The sequence below is a fragment of the Nelusetta ayraudi genome, unplaced genomic scaffold (genome assembly GCF_046127955.1).
Source record: "Nelusetta ayraudi isolate G7.1 ecotype Tasmania unplaced genomic scaffold, CSIRO-AGI_Nayr_v1 ptg000169l, whole genome shotgun sequence".
NCBI classification, from domain to species: domain Eukaryota; kingdom Metazoa; phylum Chordata; class Actinopteri; order Tetraodontiformes; family Monacanthidae; genus Nelusetta; species Nelusetta ayraudi.
Window position 1 is genome coordinate 836308 of NW_027466219.1, and position 18486 is coordinate 854793.

The 18486-nt window shown below is 47.1% G+C and overlaps 1 protein-coding gene across 12 annotated transcripts in view; it reads left to right on the plus strand.

Annotated features, from left to right (window-relative positions):
• Nucleotides 1-978: 978 nt before the first annotated feature.
• The window catches only part of mcf2lb (mcf.2 cell line derived transforming sequence-like b), a 31544-nt gene continuing 14036 nt past the window's right edge, over nt 979-18486 (plus strand). For 3 of the 12 annotated variants that reach the window (XM_076014576.1, XM_076014575.1, XM_076014577.1), the window contains exons 1-3: nt 9681-10097; nt 15329-15412; nt 16322-16436. In XM_076014576.1, coding sequence (XP_075870691.1) covers nt 9758-10097; nt 15329-15412; nt 16322-16436 — 539 coding nt within the window. In that variant the 5' untranslated portion in view covers nt 9681-9757. Of the gene's footprint in view, nt 1542-5678; nt 6227-7862; nt 8123-9679; nt 10098-13600; nt 13781-15328; nt 15413-16321; nt 16437-18163; nt 18298-18486 lie in introns of those variants that run through there. The other 9 variants (XM_076014573.1, XM_076014574.1, XM_076014583.1 and 6 more) reach the window with 8 other exon arrangements.

The following is an 18486-nucleotide window of genomic DNA, read 5'->3' on the forward strand; positions in this document are numbered from 1 at the left end:
GCAAAGGTCTGGAAAGTCGACTCGTGTGCTCCGGGCAGCACGCTCCATATCATAACATTCAGTGAGACACTTGTTTGTACTACTGAACAGGTTTTTTGAGAATCTTCTCTCCTCGTTTCATTCTTCATTTTTTTATAAAGATTTTAAAGATAAACAAAAAAAAAAAAAGTTCTCCTTGACTTTTCTGCCAGCCTGTCTGTAGCAAATGAGGTCAAAGCACTGTATTGTCATTCGGCTTGTAATAAAGAAAGAATGGAAACGGTGGAGTCGCCTGTCAAGGTTTGTTTGGAATTCACATCAAATTAAGTCTCATTCCGGCACTTCAGATCTCCAACATTCTGTTTCTGTATCTGATGCAGATTTGTTTCCCCATTATCGTGGAAACCTCAGATTATATTTTCCTGCTCTGCCTTTTGTTACGTTAAATAACTTGCCTGTCACAGCGGTGCAACTAAAAGAAAATCTTAAATGAATCAAATGGTCGTCATTATGTATATAATGACATATCAATGAGCGTTCCTGCTCAATTAAAAATAAAAGGCAAAAATGAAAGTGCTTTTATTTAGATGGCTGTAAAATACCTTTGCTGAAACAATGTTGCTACCTAGTTTTGTCAATGTAAAAGGAGACAATCGTACAGCTAAAGGGACGTCTACACAATTTACTGAAAACCAACTAATTGTAATTTAAATATTTTAATTAATAAAGTTTTAAATTGAATTATATCAAACGATTTTAATTGTGAACTCCATTCACTAAAAATGTCTATTTTTCTTGCTAGTTTTTCAACTCGTGCTAACGCACCATTATCAATGGCGCAAGACCAGCCGTGTCATTAGTGACTTCAGGTGTGACTTTCCTTTCAGTTGTGACGCAGTTGTTATTCCTTAGATGGCCACTGGGTGTCGCTATGAGATCGACTCTAACTGCTCCCGTCCCTCTCCACACAGCCACGTCCTGCACAGGTTCGCAGCATCATGCGTGCAGATGAGGCGGCGCTCTGCTCCTCCTCCTCCTCCTCCTGATCCTCCTCCATCCTCCGTCCTCCGCTTCCAGAGCTCCGCGTCCCTCTGCAGAGGAGTCGCTCTCCATCTCAGCCGACTCCCCCCCCCCCTGTCGCCGCCGCCGCCGTCTCATCCTCATCATCATCCTCATCCTCATCCTCATTCCCTGCATCGGCCAGTGCAGCATCCGCTGCATCCTTTCCGAGCATCTCCCCCCAAGGTCTCCTCTCCAGCCTCCAGCATCCAGCTTGGAACCAGTCATCAGCTGATTTATTCTCCCGCTCAGCTGGGCTCGCCATCGCCGCTGTCCTTCGCTCCCTCCTCCCCTCCTCCCACCCCAAGCCTGCTCAGCTGTCATCTCCGACAAAGCCGTCCAGCAACCAGCAGGCAAGCTGTCTCTTCTCCCCGCCAGAGTGTCCGTGGGCTGGGCGGCTGGTCTCCCGCTGTCCCTCTGGAGGATGATCTTGTGGATGAAGACGGAGGAGATGGCCCTCGGCGAGCTGCTGGAGAGGCTGAGGACGGTCACTCGGAGCATAGGTGGGTGACCGCAGCACACTGCCGAAGGGGCCGTGCGTGTGTCCGCGTCGAACGCGGAACATATGACAAATTGCATTTTCAGCATCTCTGCAATCGGCGCGATGAGATTACAGGGCGCCAGGCATGGGTTTATGGCATGGCAGCGAGCAGGGAAAATCACAATAAGGTTTGTTATTGGCTGCTGTTTCGGCCTCAGAGAAATCGATCGCTGCTTTATTTGCTCCGTGCGACGCTGCTCAGTGTGTCACAGGAATCATCTGACTCTGATTGTGTGTCAGATTCTGTCATTTTCAAAAGCTTGTCTTGTAGCCATGAGAACAGATTCAGTTCAGAAACACAGATCTCAACCCTCACTCACCTTGATGAAACCAATATCATGTCTGGCCTCTTGATCCATTTATAGAATTCTCCCTGTGTCCACTCAGCCGCTGTGGTAACCTTGCACAGGACACCGTCGTGTGTTCATGTTGTTTCACCGGAGGTCAGGGCTCATTCTGTCATGTAACAGTCCAGTTTTCATGTCATATTTTCCATTTTGTCTGCTCACAGGCCGCAAGAATGAAGGCCGCTGTGCACTGAAGGAACACACTCGCATGTAAACACGCTTGTGCTTTAAATTTAGCTCCACTCTTTGAATTTTTAAACGAACATGGCAGCCCAGCTGCAGTTTTTCACTTGGTGTTGGACTCTGCATTCCCCTGCTGGAGATGTTGGATGTAGTGAGTGGGTGGACTTGTGCGAGGGCGGTGGAGGGGGGTCACAGCCGTTTCCAAGCCTACGTATCGGAGAGAAGATTCAGAATGGCATCACTAACTCAAAAATCTATATTTGAATAAAGAGAAAACGTCGCACATGTCTGATGTTTTCATGCACTCGCAGCTACTCTGCTTGTGCGCTCATGAGGCGCGACAGTGCTTCAGCGGGAGGACAACAGCAGTAATCGGCTCAGGGGGGAGACGCTAACGCTGATCGCAGCTGACAGCTGAGAGGAAGGGAGAGTGAGGGAACGAGAGGAGCACGGAAACAAAGTTAACCGGGGATGAAAAAGGATTCAGTGTCGTCTGGGCTGACGGGAGAGTTCAGGAAGTGGCGTGTGCGTGTGAGACAAACGGGAAGTTTTCCACTTTCCTTCCCCGGTAGGCCGACTTGTCAGCAGCGTCTCATCTCTAGCTGTGGTGATCTCATGCAAACATCACAACATTTTTTTTATTCACACTCCCCTGTGTGTTACTGTTTGTTTCGTACGGCCTACATCCACTGAACAGTTCACCAGTCTGGTCAGCAGTGGGTGGGCGGAGCTGTAAATCTCTCTTCAGTCGAAATACAGGATGTTCTCAGTTTTTATCGTTGAGCCAATAAGACAGAAGAGTAATTATGATTTGTGTGTCCCAGTTTGCCTTCAGTTAAGTGCTTTCATGCTCTATCCATTTTAAGATCTTCATTTTTTCCTCCCAGACCTTTAGAGGTGCTGTTAACTGTCTAAAAAAAACCCTCCTTACAGTCCTAAATTTAGCCCTCTGTTTACAGCCCCCTGTAAAAATTGACCCTCCTGCTAAAACTGATGCTTTGTTGTGGCTCACACATGTCCATAACCTGTCACACGTCAGTGCCCTTTGTGACATCATACAGGGATGATTTCCAGAACTCTGTGTTTTGGCATGGGGCAAGCAAAGGAAGCAAAAGATGAAATGTTCCTGTTCCTGGCCAGTCCAGTAGACACAGTAGACACAAGACTGTTTTGGAGACGTCAGAAAGTCATCCAGCCCGTCAGGACGCATCATCTGGGGGCCGTGAATGTTTAGGATTTTGCTTATTTGAAGGTTTTGTCACTCATCCTGGAAACACTTAATCGTTGTCTGGGGGATTATCCCCACCGTCAGTGACCTTGACCCTCAGCTGACCACAAATATCCACAAACAAAAAGTATACAGACAACTGTACTTGTATTTTCTGCTATTATCCGCTACTATAATAATTGTTACTTGCAGCTATCTTCTATCCAGCCTCGTAGGCGCACTCTAACTGGGAGCTTGACCTACTTCCAGCTGATTTGCAGGGACACATCCAGTTCACCGAGTCGCGGGTCTCAGCCTCTCCTGCAGGAAGGCATCTGCCGATGCTCATGGTGTCAATTTATTCCTCAAACATCAAGGGTGGAGGACGGCAGTGAGAATTTGTGGCGCCTATTGACACCCTTCTGTGGTGCGTGGGTGTGCGAGGGAGACGGTCAGGTGTTGCGTTCCGAGATTGGCGCCTCATCTCAGTCAGTCAGACACTGCTGCTCTGGATGGATGCCACGACAGTGAAGGCATCGCAGTGATACCATGAACCCAAAGAATCGACTGTTATGGCGCAAACGTCAGAGTCGCTTAGCTCACGAAGGTAAGCCGGGTGCCGAGCAGGTGTGTGGCCAGATGGATGCAGCAGGACGCTTTTCTCCAGCTCTGGTCAGTGAGAGACGCCGTTGCAGGAAGACAGAGGCGGCAGCAGAGTCCAACTCTCATTACATAGAGGCTTCTCATGTCTTCTGGCAAACTAGCTAGTTCACATAACAGAATGAAGAGCAGTGCATAAATGCTCTCAAATATTCATATTCTTATTCTAGTATTCTCAAATATTGTCTTTACATTTGCTGCACATTTATTCCTCAGTATCAACAATGCGGAAACGGGTTTGCTCGGTATTGCCTGTGGTGATGAAGTACATGCGGAGCTTCAGCGGGAGGACATTCATTCACTCTAAGCCAATTGGAATGACTATTTGTCTGGTCCGTGGTGCATTAGCTCTGTTGTGTTATGGTCTAGAGATGAATTTTTATTTAATAATTGTTGTATTTCGAGATCCTTTATGGTTCCCATTTTCATCCTGGCTTGACTATTATTCAAATTATCCTTGTTAAACTTGTTGTTTGCAGCCAAACTGCCCAGTTTAAGCAGACAGATCAGAAGATTTTTTTTTTTTTTATCATTTGCAGTTTCTATTTGCCATTGCACACTATTGTTAGCATTAGCATAATAAAGCATTCAAGCTTTTTGGTGACGATTAAAAGTGCAATATTGTATATATTTTCATATCTTTATTTTTCATTCCAGACATCAAAGACCAAATGAATCACCCACAAATAGCATATTTAGCCCTCTGTTTGATGCCGTCTACAGTTTTTGCTTCCTCCTAAAACTGATGCTTTATTATACCTTCCACAAGCTTGTCAGTGAACAAAATTAGGCAAAGTCACTATCGAGTCATAAAAGGATGGTCCTTGATTTCTAATTAGGCATCTGTACCCTTTCTGACATCACAGTGGGTAGATCACCAGAACTGTATTTTTTCTAGCACACGTAAAGTAGAGCATGCAAAACAACTCGAAGCGTGGAGGTTTGTTTCGTTTCTGGAGAGCTCAGGAGAGTCGTATTACAAATAATGCAATGTGACCTTTAATGTCCTGATTCTAATAAGTAATAATGATAAAAATAATGAAAATAATATGCTAATGATACAAATATAACATAATCTGTAATGGCAGCAGTGCTAGCAAGGGTGCATGAGGCTTCTGTTGTTTGTGTGCATGCTGGCAGGCGCCAGGTTGGATAAGCCATGACAAGTGTAAACAGTCATGAAGGGCTGCCTGCCTGTGGATGGAATAACATCGAGGAGGTGGGTGATGATTAAACGGAGGGATCAGACCTGATTAACAGTCGAGGGCTGGGGGTGCTGGAGGTGGTGGGGGTGCTGGGGGGGGTCAGAGACACAGAGCTGGAGGCTCAGCGCGGGTGGTGTTTGCCTCATCAGTATGTGTGACCGTGCAGTTTGTCTTCCAGTTCACCAAATTCACACACATACACACCCTCCCTGCTCCTCCACACACTCCCTGAAAATCAGGGCCCGGTTCGAATCGTCTTCCTCGCCGCCTGAGCAGCGACGCACCCTGAACTGTTTATGCCCCGGCCGTCTTCACCGCTTTGAGGGCTGAAAGCGAGGACGGAATCTGTGTGGACAGAAAAGAGGGGGAATAAAAGGCAGATTAGTTGTGGAGTGGAGGAATATAATTAGCCCGAGGAGCAGAAGGGGATTTATGCTCTACCGGCTGCCCTCTGCTCCCCCCTCCTTCTCCACCTGCACCCTCTCCACCTTCCTCCCCTCTCATTCCTCCTTGAAGACCTGCACCGCTCAGAGCTGCTCCTGCAACAAGCCTTGCAACTTTGAGTTTGGACAGACTTGGCCTGCTCACAAACTCTGCTGCTTTATATTTTTTATATTTTATTGGTTATTTTTGCTCATGTTTTGCCACTCTGCCGTCGCCTCTCGCCCTCCATGCGGCTCTGCAGAGGACCTCCAAGGGCTTGCAGCTGATGCAGACATCTCCGCACAGGAGGTGCAGGGGAGCAAGGCCCATGTTTGTGCCTAGAGGTTAGGAGTTGTGTCCTAACGTGCAGCAGCAGCAGCAGCAGCATCAAAGGGACTGAGGGTTCTGTCTCTCCCCTCGCCGGCTGGGTTGACAGTAGGTCCGAGTGTGTGACTCCGACAGCCGGCGCTCATGTCTCTGCATGAGTTTCTGCGGGAGGGCGGGGAGGCGTCCTACCGGATCATGAACCGGCTCAGCCATCTGATCCAGAACCTGGACATCTCCGGATCCACCTTCTCCTTTGGGCCCAACAGCCGCAAGAACTCTTGGAGGGACTGGGACGGTAAGGCCAAAATACAGGAGGTACTGTGTGCGTGTGTGTGTGTGCACGCGCACATGCGTTAGTGTGTGCATGTGTTTTCTTTGTTTTCTTTTCTTTGAGAGGACCCTAAGTTAAGACTGCAGGCGAATCTGATTTAAATCAGATTCCTTCTCAAATCGGATTTTTGGGGCTGACTGTCCACACTGTTTTTAGCAGGTGTCCAAATGGGATCTGGCTCTGTTCAGACTGGGCCACATTATTGGCCCATCTGACAGGTTGCTGCAGCAACGACGCCGGAGTGGAGGCGTCATCCAACATTGTGTGTAGTGTGTGACGTCACATAATTGTGACTGCGGCACTTGCATGCCCTGGAGCTTGGCTTGAATGGAGCTATTTCCCCACACACTGATGAGGCAATGAGTTTCCTCCTCTGTCCAGGTGCTGCTGTTTTCTACTTCTTCTGCTTTATTACGTTACAGCGCCGCTCCTGGAAAGTCGCTCTCTGGTCTGGCGCATTGGCTTTTGCGTAGAGTGACGTCACGGACAGTCAAAACCGATCGTCTGTTTGGAGCTGTTCACACTGAGACGCATCTGAAACTACCTCCCAAAAGTGGTTTCAATCCATTTTGCAGAAATCGGATTTCATGTGATTTGTGAGTGTTCAGACTATAAAAGAGCCATCCGGATTTTGGTGGGCAGTCTGAACATTTTTAACCAATCGAGACCTTGCATTTTCAATTTCAGGATTCAGGTTTCATTCTAGAGATGACATGACATGTCAGAGTTAAAGTTAGCTATATCATGGTTAAGGCGTGTGATGGGGTGAGAGTTTGAGTGCCTATCCACAGCAGAAATATGTAAGTCAATGTAAGTTTGAGTGTATTTCTTAACATTTAAAGCAGCTCTAGGTAACTTTTCGACCAAAAAATTATGAGCGGGAAACTCAGTAAAACGGTACATAACCGATTAATAGGATCAGTGGTGCCGCCTCGGCAGCGAGAGGGGGGTTTGTGCCAGCTGTAACTGCACTGCGTAACTTAAAAACGTGACCCGACAAGCCGGACGAACCACTTTACGGCAACGTCACACGTTTATTTAGTGGCAGTCTTACATGCTACTATTACAAATACATAAGATTGTAAAATAACGGAATGGAACCCAATAAGTAACCTCGACGAAAGACGAAGTAATAAAAGTGTTGAACGTTTGCTACGACGTTATTGTCGTAGCAAACTCGTAGAAAGCTCGAGTTACCTAGAGCTGCTTTAACTGTGACGACTATTCCACATTCCTTCAAGCTGTGGATATTTTTCCAGAATCCAGAATTTTAGAGGCAAGCAGCTAAACCACTGTTAAGGTATACAGTGGTTTAGACTGAGGGGTTGGCCTATTCAAAGGAATGGAAATCCAATGGAAGTCCTCACTGAGACACAGACGTGCAGGGCAGACTGCCCAGAGCCTTGCACACAGATTTCCTGTGGGCTTCCCTTTGCTCCCCACTGGGGCTGTTTTTGTATCTTAGGGTGTTAAATAGTTCTGTGTCAGTGCGAGTACGTGACTGTGCAGCTTAAACAGCCACTTTGGTTTTGCAGCACACAGTCGCATCTCTGCAGCTGCGGCGCTGACAGCCCTCTGCAGCAGAATCCCGAGCTGATGCGTTGCACTGCAGAAATGCAGCATCCTGCCCCGAGCGGGAAGCAAGTCGCTGATTTAAGCTGCTGAGTTTTCAAGGTGTCGTCCTCGCCAAAGAACTGCGTCTCTCTCTCTCTTTCTCTCTCTCTCAAACCTCCGGTCACATGCCGTTGCTTAGAAAAGGACTTTCCCTGCACGGCAGGCAGGGACAGAGCACGGCGAGGACCTCCAGGAGGGGCTCTCCTCAATGGGACAGCGGGATGGCCATGATTCCGCTCAAAACACGTGAGTGGGGAGACGCACGGACGGTATTTCTGGTCTGTTCTGGGCGCGTCTGTGTTTCTATCTTTGGAAAAATGCTGACTTTGTGTCCAAATATGCGTGCGTAAGCTCCAGTTCTGTGGCAGTGCATCACCTGGCGAGGACACAGTCGCGTAGCATCTCTCCAGGGATGCAGGTTGTGTTAGTGTTTGTGTGCGAGGAGTATTTTTCCCCGGTCTGTTTCCTTTGTGTGCAAGATGTTCGAGGTCATCATCTGAGGTCATGAGGTGCTAATAGATTTAGCACTCGTTCGAGGGAAGGAAGTTGAGGAGGATTCACTTCCTCTCTTTTGAAGTTTTTCTTTTTTTTTCTACTGTGTCAAAATCCACTGATGCATGATCCACTCAGTTGCCAGTCTCCCATTTGAAGACTCAGGGGGCTTTGTGCTAGCTGCGGCTAATGTAGCCTTGATCTGCTAGAGCAAGGAGACTTTTCCTCTCGTGTATTCAGATCGTATTACATAAGATTTTTAGATTTTCTTACTCAAACATATAATTGCATACAATTTCACAACCCATATCGCAGTGGATTAGCTTTGCACCAGCCTCGACTCCTTGTGTCCACAACCTGTTTGCGATAGATAAAAGATATTCGGTGTGCGCAGCTGCTTTTGTGTTTCTCATTGGTCCTGTGCGAAAACCAAATAAATCAGTGACTCTAAATCCGACCCTGTTTGACCCTCTGGTTCCCTTTGAACTGCGCACCTCTGCAACCTAATAGCGCTGGTGTTTACCTCTCAAGGTTTACGACTCTGATAACCCTCAGCTGGAGAGCAAACACGTGTTAAAATGCCGCTCCCATGCACAACGCACACACACAGATTCACATTCACATCACTTGGTCAAACATTTTAAGACACCCAAACTTCTGTAGCGTCTGAACGCGGACAGTTGGCTGAGTTTTAACCTTCGACGTAAGCAGCTGAGGCGGAGATGCTCTGCTGAGAAACAGAGTCTTTCTCCTGCTGTTAGAACTCTCAGTCAGTGTGCGAGAATGGGCTCTTTTTGGGAGTATTTTAACGAGAACAGGGGCTTGGATTGTGTGAATGCTTAAACGTGCTGGTGGGTGAGGGCAGATGCTGCGCTGCTCAGAATGGAGGCTTTGTACTTTAGGGCCCCACATGTCCCGAGATGAAGCAGACAGACCGCTGTTGGCGTAGGTAAATCAATGGCGGGCAAACAGTCTCGGAGTCTGCGACTTGCGTGACATAACTCGACACCGTGTGCACCTTCTACCGGTTTCCCACCAGCTCCACACAGATAAGACCCCCCACTCCAGCCCTTAAAGGTGGGACCATTAGCAGGTTAAAGGCTTTTCTGTTCTGTTGTTCCTCAGATGGGGCGAAGCAAAAGGGTGGAGCAGAAAAGGGCTACAGTGTAGCTTTTGTCTACAGGGAAGGGGTGGGGGGGGTAACCTGAGGTTACAATGGGAAGTCCTGCAGGCTGTAGGGCACCTGCACTGCCCCGCACCTGAGAAGGGGAAGTGCGCTGAAAGGTGGAGTCTGAAGCAGAAGGGGAAATCGTTTGGCCAAAAGGTTTTTTTCCTGCGGGGCTGCATGGGAGCAGTGACGGCGAAGGGGAAACAGAGCGACGCGGCACCATGGGAGGAGAGGAGGCGGCCGAGTCGGGTTTGGTAGAGGAGGAAGTGGACTTAGACGGAGGTTTTTTAATAGAAACGGAGCTGATTACAGCGGAGGAGGAAGAGTGGGAGATAGCAGGAACTGGAGATCCAGCGTTGACTGGTGATGGAGGTGAGACGGAGGCGGCGGTGTTAGGCTGGGCAGAGAGAGGAGAACCCGAGGAGAGGTGGGCCGAGCGGGGCTGCGCTGAGCTGGACGTGTGCCTGGGGCCGCTGGAGGAAAGCAGAGCTCCGGTGCGGATCTCCCTGGAGGAGGCGGAGAGGTACTCCAGGTTCTGCCGCCGCTGCCGCTGGCTGTGTGGTAAGGTGCCGCCGGGCCATCGGACCATCCGTCGCAAAGTTGTTCCTCGCCACAGCTTTTGCATCAATCTTTCGTATAGACAGAGTCAGCCAAAGTATTGTATGCACACATCAGGAAAAAAAAACTTGCATAAATATTTTAATACCAAATTTAATCTGATATCACGAGATTAATACAGAGTTCCTTTGGCCTCTATAAATAGAGGTGCTCAAAGTGGTGGCCATTGGCTTCCAGACATATATGTGTATGGCAAACTACTGCTTGGGTAACGTTTGTAACCTCAACACTTGTTGATGCTACACTCATGAGGGTAACTCCATCGGTTGGGGAAACTTTGGACAACAGTGCAGAGTGTTATTGTAATTTGATCGAACTTCGAAAGAGGTATCTAGATGTATAGAAGTACTTATGCAAATGAAAGATTTACCTAAGTTTTTGGTTCTGCTGACGTTTTGGTGTCTCGGTGCCACGTCTCACACCTGCTCATCCAGTGATGAGCGGGAAATCGCTGTGTGCGATCATTAAACCCTGCATTTGTTTTTCATAGCAAACCCGAAAAGGTCTCAAAGACCTAAACGTCGCTTTTTAAATAAATTGTACAGCTGCAAGTGCAGCACGATGCTTGTAGGAGAACGCTGGAGGACATTTTTTTTTTTTATCCCTGTTATACAGATGAGGAAAAACATTGTAAATTCCTTCAATAAATTCAAGCTATGTGTCCTGTTGTTGTTGTTTTTTTTTTGTTTTTTTAAAAAAAGGACACTTTTTAGTTGATTTGGTTGATGTGCCAATACACAGTCAAAGAGTAGTTCATACTGATCCAAATGCTGGTTCATTTGTCATGTACTGTATAAACATACTGAAAATACTCTTGTATGGGTATACAATTCAGGCATACTTGTTTCTGTTCACCAAAACAAACAACATTGGTTTCCCCCCTTTTTAACCTTCTGCTGAACCCGGTCACCCTTCAAAATAATATGGCCTCACCTGTCACTGCTTAGTGGTTATTAGTGCTCCGTCTCTGACGCTCCTCCTCCTCCTCCGTGACCACGACTGTAAGCCCCTTATCCCCTTCTGGACACCCGTCTAACTTTGCACCTTTCCCCATAGACTCTCAAAGACACTGATTTGTAAAACACTTCTACTGCCAAATTATCATTATTCTGGGGGGGGGGGGGGGATTCCTTTTTTCTGTGAGATAAAAAGGGAGTGACTAAAGCTGTTGACTAATTTCTTCATTGCAAGCTGGTTTAACTTCAGGCTGATTTGTTTTGCTCCTGTGATCCAGGTGAAACCTGGGTTCAGGCTCTCTGCTCTCTACCCGCTTAATCTGTGTCAGTAGTGGCAGGCGGTCCAGGTGTGTGTGAATCTGACCCAGTAACGTTTGACTCATCACCCGCAAACGTGAGCGCGAGTGGACACTAATCCTCCCACATCGTTAAGCCTTTCAAAGAACATTAGCTACTCAGCTAGCAGGTGGTGTGTGTGCATGCATGCGTGTGGGGAATAATTAAACAGCGTGATGTGTTTTTTTTTTAAGGCTGTACAATTGATTAGTTGATTTACTCCAGTGTTTCGGTATCTATTAGTAAAATAGTCCCCCTAAAATCCTTTTTTTCAAGTAAAATGTCATCTTTTTTTATTTACCATGTCCCATGGTATGCAGAATTCACCGGCCTATTGTTTATCACTACTTCTCCTCCGCTCAGGGATGCCAAATGCAAAATTCACATAATCTGTGTTCTCTTAGGAACTTATGTTTCAGGGATGTCATTAAATCTGCCGCAAAGCTAGAAGAGTCCACTTTTCTTGCTGTAACTTCTTTAGCTTTCTCCAATTTTTCTGAAAGTGTGGGTTAAAATGTTTGGCTCTCGGAATCAACCCTTTGTGATGTCACAGAGAGGCACCTCATGGGTGCCTCTTCCGAACATGGGAAAAATGCAAGATTAAAAAAAATACCTGTTTTGCAGGTTGTAAACAAATGGCTAAATTAGCTGTTTTCCACAGGGCTGGTTGTCTTATTTACTGTTGTCTTATGTAAGATCCTTGTGTCATCACTGATACTTGGTGCTGAATCAGCAAAAAGTGACTAAAGAGTGGTTTCACTCCTCTGTTCTGTGTCAACTGCAGTTACATGTGAAACTGTCTCATCCTCTCCCATTAGAATGGCTACAGGGTCTGTTAACGCTCGTATGATACGCTGAGGACATTTCGCTGTGAAAATCCCAAAGAGAAAACAAGGGGAAGGTTGGCCCTGAAGTAACAGAAACTGAATTCTTCTAGTTGGGGATTTTTCAGTAACACTATAGCCGGGCTTCCGAACCCACCGCTGCTGTGCTGGGCGGGTGTGGGGGTCCACTGAGGATGTGATACGTGTGGGAGTTGCTGGGGGCGAGGCGTGGCTGCAGAGTGACTGATGCCCGGTCGGACAGTGGGAACGGACAGAGGCGCCTGTGTCAGCGGCGCTCTGCAGATGGCGGGAACGTTTTTTTTTTTTTTATTGTCAGTGGCCGGAGTGCCCTCGGGCTGCCAAGCGGCGTGGACACGCTGCTTTACCGGGTTACAAGCACAACGCACGTCATCATTCATCAGGACTTTTGGACGTGAGAGGACACTTATTAGCCTTGCATGGGGTTAAGTTTGGAAAGAGAAGAAGAAAAGGAAGCAACACGCAAACAAAGAGAAAATCACCAGTTACCAAAAAATGTTGCCGATGTTACTGATCAGTTTTTGAAGATTACCTGAAGAGGGCACCATTCTGATAGTGACATCATGAGTGATGCTAAACATTTTGCAGTGAAGTCGCATCAAGTGTCGCTTCTGTAGTGAATTTCAAATTTAAAAACTGAAAGTTGAAAATTTTAAAAATGTTAACATTGGCAATTGAAAAATATCAAACATTCAAAAAATTGAATATGTTCATCATACATCAAGCGTGTGCTAAAATATCCTGGAATCCCTTTGTGACGTCACAATGGGCACCGCTGCCTCTCTTAGGAAGTTCACTCTGTGTATTTTTCCTGGAGGCTGTAAACAGACTGAGAAAACGTAATTTAAAATTTGAAATTTGAGAATTTGAAATGTTCTTGAACATAATCCAAGATAAAAACCAGTTGGTTATCCGCTTGTTTCGGAAGATGTGGGAATCAGCAGATGACATGAGCTTTCAGCAGCAGAGTGAAAATGTCTCAGCTGCTGAAAATGCCCCTGACGAGCTGACACACTTGAATGACTCCAGTCCCCTGAACACTTTGTTTTAGTGTTTGTTTTTAGTGTGTGTGTGTGAGAGAGAGAGAGAGAGAGAGAGAGAGAGAGAGAGAGAGAGAGAGAGAGAGAGAGAGAGAGAGAGAGAGAGAGAGAGAGAGAGAGAGAGAGAGAGAGAGAGAGAGAGAGAGAGAGAGAGAGAGAGAGAGAGAGAGAGAGGCAGGAAAACAAGCAGTGGATATCACCTCGGGCCAAGTCACCCGATAGGCCTCCTCTACAAACACAAGGTAACAGCGAGCCGGGTTGGTTTGTGTAAACTGCAGTCTGGGAAAGAGTCAAAGGGAAGGGGACGTGGCTGCAGAGACGCCCAACAGTCCGCGTCGCACGCAGCAGACAGCGCAGGAATTATCCGTCATCACGCTGTCAACTATGAGAGCGGACCAGGTGGTGATGCATGTGGGCATGGCCCATGTCTGGTAGGCTGCCACGTACAGTTTCACTATTTGGTGAAGGTTGAAATGTTTTGGGGTTTTTTTTTTTCGTCAGGATTCGACGGCAATTAATAGCATCTGCTTTCAAATTTCAATTTCAAATTCTCTTTGCAGTGTGCGGGCTTGGCACCGGAATATACAATCATATCACTGATATTGAAAACTAAAACGCTAAAGTGCCACTTCACAATGTTCCCGCCCTATGATGCGTTAAATGTCAAGTTCTTTTTTTCAAAGCCTCCCTGTTTTTCCATTCCATTCCCACATGTGCGTTTCTCATTCTTTGTGCTCTTTGCCAGTGCAACAGTTTTCTATTATGGATTATAATTTAAGAACGTTAGCTTTGAACACTTTTGTGGGCACTTTCTTGTGCGGAATTCAGAAGCCTCAAGACGGAGCTCTGAGAAAACCAAAAAGTTTGAGCCAGTCTTTCTTAACCCTTGTTTGATGGAGGATGATTCAATGTCAGTCGGTGGAGTCATCTTCTCAGGAGGAGCTGTTTGTGCCAGTGCACAGAAATGCCCCAAGCGTATCTGCTGAAAATAACTTCACCTCACGCCTCGATGGACCATCTCCGCCTGGTAATGAAGAGCCTTGCAGTTGCGGCTCACATCGGTGATGCAGCGCCGTAAGATGACTGTTTGTGTTGTCCGACTGATGTTCACGTTTACTTGACGTTTGAAGAATGAAAACCTGTAGCGCCGGGGATTCAGCTGATATCGGGGTGAACTCTATCCCCTCCTCAGACTTTTATCACGTAAAAAATAATCGACTGTGTGCATTTTAAGCCCCTGCAGGATAACGTTACAGTCCCGCAGCGGAGGAAGTGCACCCTGCCAGCGCTCCTGCATTGATCTGTTTTAGCTCGGATCGTTTTTCAAATCGAACTGTGGACAGTTTTTAAGTCAACAAGTGTCTCTTTAAAAAGGATTAGTGAGGGAGCTGCTTGTTTGTCTAAGGGAGGCTCTTTATTTCCAGTGCAGTGCGTGAGATACTGGCAGGCTGGCAGGCACAGTGACCTGTTGGAATTAAATAAAAGAAGCCTTTATTGGCACTATATTCAAGTCATGGTGCATTTAAAACATATTGCATGCAACCATAAGTCAGTGAAAAAATGTAGCATATAAGAATTTTTCATTTTCTTCTATTAACATTTAGTAAGATACTATTGCAGAGGCAATAGTAATACATTAGAGTTGTGAAGTTGGTGATAGAACCATTGTGATTGTTGGACTTGCACTTTTTCTCACTCCTTGAACCAAGAGGGAAACATGCTGCAATTCCATGTTTTCACAACATTCCAGCATCATGTAACATTGCACAACAAAGACTCAGAGCCGCTAACTGGAGTTCCCACTAGAGGTCACCTTATCTGGTGCGTTTTGTTTTTTGTTTTTTTGTTTGACCTGCTTCAGTCGTTATCATGGACAAATATTTAATCGTTGCCATTAAAATGACTCAGCTGAAAGAGTTGAGCTCCAGTCCAGCAGCTTGAGAGTTGCTAACGGTTCCCTTTGTGTGTCTCTGGTGCAGATGAGATCATGCAGCTGGACAGCAGCCCCCTCTGTGCTGCCGACATCACACCTGACCTCAAGAGGCAGTTTGCCTTCCTCTCAGGTGAGTCTTCAGTCCGGCTGCTGTCAAACCCACTTCCTCTGCTGGCCAAACGTTGTTGTACCTCTTGTGAAGTGTCGTAAGAAACCAGCAAACGGAGCCGACGGCGCTCAGCGAGGGCAAAGGAAGATTAGAATCCTTCTGAAATGCCTGCTGTCCTTTATTCCCTCGCCAATGTGTTTATGCTACAGCTACTGTCACTGTGTGTGTGTGTGTGTGTGGGGGGGGGGGGGGGGGCGTTTAGGGATCAAAGCTTGATTTTTCATCACTCTTTAAAATGAGAATCTGCTATTTTAACTTTTTTTTTTAATCCCTGTAGTCTCTGTCTGTCTGTCTGTCTGTCTGTCCATCCGTCCGTCCCGCCCTCTGTTAACCACTCAGTCAACTGCAGACTGTCCCTGTGTGAGGCCACCTTGCGGCGGATGCAAGCAGAGTCGGGAACCATCTTGCAGACTAAGATCAGAGCAGACGCTGAAATCATGACAGTGCATTTAGTGTTGCTATAGCGACGGGAGCAGAAAAGGCAGAAAGCACGGATATTCCGGGCACAGACGTGCTGACGGAGCAGCTGCTCCACTCTCTGCATGCATGGGAGCGTGTGTGTGTGTGTGTGTGTGTGTGTGTGTGTGTGTGTGTGTGTGTGTGTGTGTGTGTGTGTGTGTGTGTGTGTGTGTGTGTGTGTGTGTGTGTGGGGGGGGGCCTAATCTGCTCCTGTACACAAATATATCACAAAGGTTTCTGCAATCAGATTGGTTGTGCGGCTCTTCATCCTCGCTGCTTTCTGGCCTTGTTCTAATTTTTGTTTTCCAAAGCTCCCCATTGAACTCGCCTACACACTTGCCAGAATAAGAGATTTCGCTAAAACCGTTTTGTTAACCTAATTCGCGCTGATGCTTACTGTCTGTTCTCCAGGAGGTAGAGGAGACAACGGCAGCCCCATCATCATCTTCCCAGAGTTCCCCACGTTCGGAGAGATCACAGACAGGGAGTTTCACAACGTGCTGACCTACCTGACCAGCGTCCCCAGGTAACGTCGCGATCCCAAGAGGGTGTCCCATTCTCATTATACTGCATGTTTATGATGCCGCCGCATTGTTTGTCCTTCGGATGCTGCCAGTAGGTGGCAGTAAAAGCAGCTCTGGGTTAGGATGAAGGCTGCAGAGGTGGGGGAGGGTGATTCTTTTATCATTGTCATAGCCAATTCATTCATGCAGGTAGTCTTTGAATACATGGGTGCCTAATGTGACACGAGTGGGGAGAGGAAATCTAGTGATATCCATCCACAAAAACAGCACCTGTCCCTTTGTGCTCGTCATTTTATCCCCTCGGGCCGGTCAGTGTGAAACCTTGTCAAGGTTTTGATTTAATTTTATTCCAGCTCTTCCTCAGGTTGGTTCACCCTGCCCCTGGGTAGGCTGGGCGGCTCTCACCGAGAGTGTATAAATAGAAAGTGCAGTCATTGCAGAAGTTAGAGTCTGAATTATGGATAGGGGACGAGTTGCGTAGAGCAGTCCGTGGTTTAAAGAGTCGTTCGGGAAGCGGCAGATGGCTGGAGCCACCTGAGGGGGCGCCGTACTGGCAAATGTTCTGCAGCTTCGAAAACCTTCAGCGGTTGCTGCGATTTAAAAATAAACAGTGCGATTGATTACTGCTGTGAATAATAATGAGAAAGTAGGCACAAAAGCATCAGTGCATGTTACTCTTGTTGTCATTGGCTGTGTTTCCATTACCCCTAGAATTGCGCAAAACCTAAATATCGCAATAAAAAACTGGTAATAGAAACACTTAAACAAAACCTTATCACTAAAAGGTTTTGACGCTCCCATGAGGTGGTTTTTCCAGACGTACTGATAAAGAAGTATATTGCAAAAGTGTCATGGAAACACTTTTTCTTATTTACATGTCATGGACGTGAAAATATAACAACCATTCTTGATCAACATGCAGATTTATTTTAGGTTAGGTCTCATCTTTGCTCCTTTCAAATTTATATTTTTTCAGTTTTCCAACACGTGCATGAAAACTGGTTATATGTTAAGCAGATGCCCCCTTCTTTAATCCATCTCAAATTTAATATGCCACTGACCAATTCCATGAATATCTAAAGAGGGGTGAAGCGCTTTATGAATATGAGCAAGGGCATCTTCAAAGGTTCCATCGACTTACTGAGAGGTACCGCGTCATAGAGAACTCAATGAATAAACAGGCTAAATTTGCCCCCAGTGTGTGTTCATCCCGAGCTTCGTCTCGCTTCGTCTCTCCTGGTCGTCTGGTCTCAGCCTCAGGTGATGTTTCCTCATCTTCCCAGCTGCCGTGAAATGGTTAAACAGGCCGTCAAAGCTCCCGCCCACCTTCACCTTCTACACCTCCTCCTCCTCCGTCAGAGGTCTGTGTCATCAGAGCCACGCTAGCGGTGACGCGTGATTAGCTAAAATGGAATAGAGGAGAAAAATGGGCTGAAGTGTTTGAACCCTATGTGGATAAACACACATTTTCCAAATGAATGAAACCGTCACCCCTCCCCCAACCGTCTCATCCCATCTACTCACTGGCTGCCGGAGCCGCCTGTCACCCTGCAGCCTCGCTGTGATTGGTCCGTACCAATGGGGGGGTGCCTGCATTCATTTTGAGGTGGGGGAGGGGCTGGATGCTGGGATGCTCTCAAACATTTGGCACGTGCCGCCCCCCAGCCAACCAAACCCCCCCTCCTTCAAACAGCAGCGTGCCGGGGTTTTAACTCCGGGGCTCCACCAGGATGCTTCTCTTTGTGTGGGGAGCGTCTGAGGACACTGAGGCTGGAACATGAGGGATTTCTATTCTGTACCTGGACCTACCTGTGCATGAGAGGCTCTCAGAGTGGACTGAGCTGCTGTGCCCCGCAGCTATAGGTGTGTGTGCCTCCCTTTGTGGGACGATGTGAGTGGGGGATGAGGGTATGGATGGAACCCTTTCACAGTTGCACCTGCCACCGTCTGAGGATGTGAATAGCTGCTGGGAGTCGTTTCTACTGCAGCTTTGCCGTCAACAATTTGAAACATGTTTGTTTTTATCCTGCTTCTTTAAGGACTCTATTCCAA